Source organism: Lottia gigantea (assembly GCF_000327385.1).
Source record: "Lottia gigantea unplaced genomic scaffold LOTGIsca_45, whole genome shotgun sequence".
NCBI classification, from domain to species: Eukaryota; Metazoa; Mollusca; class Gastropoda; family Lottiidae; genus Lottia; species Lottia gigantea.
Window position 1 is genome coordinate 117810 of NW_008709577.1, and position 6858 is coordinate 124667.

Here is a 6858-nt window from a genome sequence, read left to right on the forward strand (position 1 = left end):
CATATTAGTGTCGGCGCCAGTCCCATGAGAGTTGGGTAGCGGTAGGGGTAGTAGGGCAGTTTGACTTAATGGGGGGACAATTTTCAAGGTTGAGATTCAAAATTCAGCAATTCTATCGAAGAAGAGAAATTTTGTGAAAAACGTTTAAAACAATCATATTTTTTAATTTGCCTCCTCCTGTAACCCCACTGGCGCCGCAATTTGATAGTATACGGAAACCATGAGGAAGAGAAGCTGTTTACAAAGTCGGTTGCAGAGTGGTATGAGGTGATCTCGCGCAAATAAAGGGTATACTTTTCACCTGTATTGTAAATTCAAAATTAATTTTATTACATTCCTTAATGTTACAAATTAATAGTAACAATAACTGCATACATCTAAATATAGTTCAGAGTTGAGCCAAACAGTCTTAACAAAGAGACAAGCGAGGACAATAAAACGTAACGTTGAATATCATTTTTGGTCTGGTGGTATAATATCACGACAAAGTGGCCTCTTACTTTTAGTTTTGAGTAAGGGCTACCTCATATTGTCAGTTTTTATTCATATGGCATTATATGTGATAAACGTTACATCTGTAAGTATTTGATTTTTATATATTCCTTATATGTTTTGTTACAATGTTAGCAAAACGTGTGATTTAAACAAGGAAAAATATAGAAAGAGTTAGAGAATGCTAATGTAGGTTTATATGTTGTTGATATAAGAAAAAGCTTAAAGTATGAGTGGATATGTTTATTTTCTTTGTTAAGTCTGCTAGTAATTTCTTATAGAATTACACCAGCTCGTAACACTTCAATAAGCATAAATATATAGATATGTTCATACTCGCATGACATTGACCCCAGGTTGACATGGCTATGTATTTTTCGGTTTTTGTCTTCTTTTTTTTAGTTTTTCCATGTTGGTATGTATGTTAAACTCTGTCATTTACCTTATCGAAAAGCTACTCAAAAACAGTATTGTACTCGCTTTATTTTTCAATAGTTTCTTAGATTTGCTAGTATCAGTATCACGTGCTAGACCCTCACAAAGTTCATTGTGATCATTTGGACAGCTGAGATGTGTGTAAAAGATTTTATACGTTGTTTTTTTTTGGACAAAATTGGTGACTCTCTTCAACCATATCCTGTTTCTGATTCTCTTACATCTTAGGGACATATAATGAACTGTTGAAAATAAAATGATATTATTGTTTGTATAAATTCTGATCTTTTGAAAATCATTAATAATATTAGTGCGGATCCTGTTGCCTGTTGCCAGTCTGTGATAATTATTTGGATGATTAGGTAGTAATTAGATGGACGTGCCCTTCTTGTATTCTTATACGGTGGCGTATTGCTAATTATAAATGATCTTTAACGCCACGCTGCACAAGATCAATTTTCAAAAATATTGTATATTACCGATACCAAAGTTATCGATATTGAAGTTTCTCCGAAGTCATCCAAGAAGTACCAACACCATTTAATACAATTGACTTAGTTCTTTCAAGTCTATTCTTAGTTGTAGTGTGATTGGCGGGTGATAATCTCTCGAAGTAATCCAATTGACTTATTTTTAAAGAAAAGACGAATAGAATCTCTAGATTTTGATTATCAATTAGTATAGTCAATATCTTGTATAACGTTATTATTACCAAACTAAAGGTCATGAATTATATATAAAGATGCTTTAAAGGTAGATTTTACCTTAAAATTTCTTACCAGGCAAGCAAAATACGCCTACGCATCTGTCAACAAAATCTTGTCTGAGGTTCTTTAAAATTTGATGAAAGCATCTGTCGTGCTTCTAGCCCGATCCTGCACGTTTTTACATAGACCATTTTGTTTAAGTAAAGCAACTCTAAAACCGTCTATCGAAACGTTCTCAACTTAAATATGTCTGAAATCTTATCAACCAACATAAGCATAGGCTACTATTTGGTAACGTACAATCCAATCAGTTCGATGTATATACAAACTTCCGTAATACAAGAATATTTGGTGGTATTTGCAGTATCTGACATAGTTCGTAATAGCTTGACATTGTGAAAATGGAGTGTGGCCGTTTGGATTTTTTGTTTTAATAATAGATTGTTGATCCGAGGGCCTGTGCTTTAAGTTAAGCTCTTGTAAATTAAAGCACGCAATTTTACAATGTTTTGGTGGGATGAGAAATAAACTTTTAACTCAAAAACTGGTTTGAGTGGACCTTTAAGCTCTAATATCCTATTTATAGTCTAATAATGAAGTGAACTCTTCAGTGGACATTTGACACATATTTATCAGTTCATCACCGTTTTATTGATTTTTTGTCAAAGTTTATCTGAATAGAATAGTATAAAACATTTGTGTTTTTACTCGCGGATCTGATTGTACACAAATTCGTATATATATATATAGGCCTATTATCAAATGTAAGTAATATTTGTTTAATTTCAACAGAGATAGAATATTAATGAGAAATGTGGTTTAACTATTCATGTATTTATTCAATAGGGAGTTTTGGAACTACATTAAACGTTAAATTGTGAAACCTTATTTTCAATAATGAAAAGTATTGTGTCCGGTGCAGTGTACTGTGTGGTTAAATTAGCTATACTCAGTCTGTAGAGGATGATGTGGCAAATACCTGATAAGATGCAAAAACGGTTCATTTCGTTTAACTTCTATTACATCTATGATCTTGCACAATACTGGACATTGTACCTCTTCTATTCATCTTTACACACCCAAAAATTTGCTTGTATAAGAAGTTCACCACCATTCTCAGAAACATACACTACTGTAGTTGAAAATTGACTTCCTACGTTTCATGCCCTCTGTTGATTATCACTGTAAAACATTGTTTATTAATACGCATTTTCAATTAACATTTTCAAAGTGTGCGACCTGGGCAAATACATACCAACCAATGATGGATATTTTTTATGTTTTTTTGACACATATAAATATGTATGACGTTTTTTGACAAAATTTAAGCCCAGACTGTGCTGCTGAATGAAATAATTATGATATTGATACAATATATGGTCATTATTTGTCAATTGTCTAGTATTTTTTTTTATCTCAAAATTGATAAAATCGTTGATTTTACAGTATATTATAACGTTTTGATTAGTTTAATACGTTAATACTCATGTTTGCTTTCCCGATTAAATCGATTGTTATTGTGAAAAGAATAATCACCTTTACCAGGATTTTACTTTATTGCTCTACATACTAGGTTAATGAATTTAGCTAACTGTTGAACTGTAGTTGAACTGTATTCGTAGAATCTACCTATCTTTTGTAAAGTAAAGGCATAACATCATTAAATGTAATGATATTTGTGAGCCTGTTCTAATGTTAGTAATAAAATTGTTTTTTAATCTCCTTGTTATATTCATTCAGTTTGAAACGACGACATGTCACAGTGGTTGTCTTGTTTTAAATACGTGATTAATTAAGATAATCTAGCATCTATCAGTTTGACACAAGTTTATATTTAATAAAGGGGATATCAGGTCATATGTTACATTTTACCTGTTGTGTTGTCTACAGCTTGTGGATTCGTGTATTGTATTAATATAGCTACTGATAATAGAGGTTATTTTTGAAGATCCTCTTGTTGATAAAATATCATAAATATTCGGTTTCATGTACCATTTTCTAACAATCTTATGTGAACACTGAGCACTATTTGAAGAAAGTGTGCTCCTATTGTTCCAGGTAAAATCAATGATTGTAAGTAAAGATCGTTGTTTTCGAGGTTTTATACTTGTCGCCCTGTCCGTCCGTCAAAATTTCTAGTGAGCACTATAGAGACTACAGTTTTCATCTGATATTGATAAAACTTGGTCTGATGCATTAGATTGATAAGATCTCGGTCAAGTTCGAATTTGAATTATTTTCGATGAACAGTTTTTGAGTTATTGCCCTTGACTTTGTTAAAACGCGTCGAAATTTGTTAAAAATGGTTCGTGAACAGGATTGAAGCTGTGTGTTTTAATTGTTTGTTGTATTTGGGTTATTGATTTTAAAAAAATTTGTGGAATTACTGAGCATAAATAACTGGCAGTAAATATATATATCATTGAATTCAAACTAATGAAATTTCTTTAATGTGAGAAAATTTGTACTTTAGTCATTAAAGACTACCATTTCTGACAGCTGCCAGTGGGCGTATGTTATCTTGCCTCACAACAAGCTATCTTGAATATTTGTCTTAATTGCTTACTTGTTTATTTCCAGAGCATGATTGGAAGATTATAAAAATGAGTCTACACGATCCAGAAGCTCTTCTGTTCGATGCTATCTTTAATGGGAATATCTTAAAGGTGAAGCAGCTGATCAATAGTGGTATCAACAAGAACACGGTGTTACACAGTCCTATACGATGGGAGGGGGCTACTGTGCTTGGTACTGCTGCATACTCGGGGAATCTAGAGATCGTGAAATTTTTACTAGATGCTGGAGCTTCTATCAACTTTCAGGATCCATGTTTGGCACGAAATGCCTTACACTGGGCTAGTATGGGAAGGGGGACTGATGTGGTGAAATATTTATCGGAATCAGGAGCTAATATCAACTGTTTGGATCGTGATAATATGACTCCACTGTTACAAGCTGCTATGAATAAACATAGTGATTCTGTGTGTATATTAGTCCAACAAGGTGCTGATGTAGATCAGTTAGATAGGTTGAGATGTTCAGGACTTCATTATTCTTCCATTAACAAAGACACTCGCTCAATAACAGCATTAATCAAAGGAGGATGCGTGCTCAATAACCCGGCTATATTCGGTCGAGGAACACCATTAGCTAATTTGGTCCATCATAAAGACTATTATAATATATTTCTATTATTAGAGGCAGGGTATGATTTGTGCAATGAAAAATGGTTGAGCACTATTCCAGACAATCAACGTACCGATATTATCTTACTCATACTAAAATATAAAACCACACCCTTATCTCTCCAGTCTTTGTCTAGAAATCTCATCAGAAATAGGCTGAAGCCTCTTCTATATGTAAACAGTCAGAAACTGTCGTTACCTAACAGCTTAAAGAAGTTTGTCTTATTGGAATGATAAAGTAAATTCATAGGGATAAATAATTGCCAGAAATACAAGTTTTTGTTTATTGAATTTGTATCAACCTTTTATAAAAAAATAAAATAAATGTTATGATTTCAGTGAATTTGAATCTGTAAATAATAAAACTGATAATAGTTTTTGATTTGGGCAGAATTCATGTATTTTCAGGAAACAATCACAAAAGTACATCCCTTTTAGAGCAGTTTCGAAACCAACCAAAGTATGACCTATCAGTATTATATATATGTGCAACGATGGTGCCTTGACAGTGTTGTCCAACATTGAGTCAGTCTGTCCCATGTTTGAACATCCAGTCTGGGGAGGATGGTGCCGCCACTGACAGACCATAAAGAACTTATTCTATGTACCTTACTAAGGCATATCAAACCTCAGACTACAAGGCTAGTGGGTAAAGAGATTAGGACTGCTTATTGTCAGAAAATGGCTAATTGGACTAAGAGGTTGAGGACTATGAAGGAAAGATAAGCAGAACAAACATCTTCAAATAAATCTTATATTGTTTATTTAGCAAAAAGCTTCTTGTAAATAATGATATATCACAATATCACAAAGAAAACTTAATCTTGTATATTTTAAAACAAATATGAAATTGGTCATGTAAATGTAAAAACTTTATCATAAGTGAAAACATTGTTTTCATAAATATAAAAAGTCTCTATTTTAAACAGTCACAATTACTAATAACAAATAATATAACAAAAATAACAAAATTGCTATTACAACTATTTCTTTTAGAATAAAACACATACATGAACTTTATTATCAAAAACAAAAATCATAATCATATCAATTTTAGGACAATTCACAACAGACTTTATAATTAATAATGCATACATGTATGTGTATATAATATATATTGGAATTCTTAACACCATATACAAAGTTGTGAGAATTAAAAAAAACTGACAATTTTCATTCACAGATGTTCTTTATTCCTCAAGCAACAGTGTAGATATTTATCATATCTTGGAGTATGTCAATCTTGTTTCCAACTATCAGTTTGGGACCATAGCACAACTGACAAGAGCTCAAATGACTGTCCAAAAAAATATTTTTACTTTAAGATATAAATACCACTACATAATAATTTCCTTGAACCAAAATAAAAAGCTGAAACAGAGCTGATGTTATAAACAGCTTTTAATTAAGTTTGAATTGGGCATGAATATACAGGTTCCATTTGACTTCATCAAATTATCTATCTGTATTTGTTATCATCAATTTGCTATGTAAAAGTAGATAACAGATAAAACATTTTTGACTGCAGGTCATTTTAGTAAAATTTGCAATTTACAAGTGATTACATAAAAATTATAAATCAAACTGTGAAATATATCAAACTTTGTTAAGATACTAAAACCAGTGAAAGAACAGATAAAGAGATTCATATATGACATCCTGGGGCATTTATAGCTTCTAGATTTTTACACTAATTATATGGATGATTCTTCAACCAAAATGTGGGACAAATTTGTATAATATAAAACAGATCAAGACTTGGTAGGGAGAAATGATATTCTTCATCTCAATAAACATCAAAATATGAGAAGTAATAGTGTAACTAAATGGTAATAACTTACTGACATTAACTGTTTTTTATTTTTTTTAAATAGTCTTTTCTATCCAATATTTCAATATTGATCTGATTCAACATTTGAGGTGTTTAGAATAATCATTCTTCCTAAAAAAAATTCTTCCTTTTTTTTAAAAATCTCATGTAGGGATTGGAAACATGGTGTTAAATAAAAGCCCAAGGTTGTCTTACACTTTATAGAACT

General features: G+C 31.7%; 1 protein-coding gene across 1 annotated transcript; it reads left to right on the forward strand.

The window, feature by feature from the left end:
- Positions 1–4282: 4282 nt before the first annotated feature.
- Positions 4283–4651, forward strand: LOTGIDRAFT_97628 (hypothetical protein; the record flags this gene model as incomplete). The annotated part of the gene is made up of 1 exon (XM_009060885.1): positions 4283–4651. A coding segment is annotated over one exon (369 nt), but the record flags the coding sequence as incomplete, so codon positions are not given.
- Positions 4652–6858: the final 2207 nt, after the last annotated feature.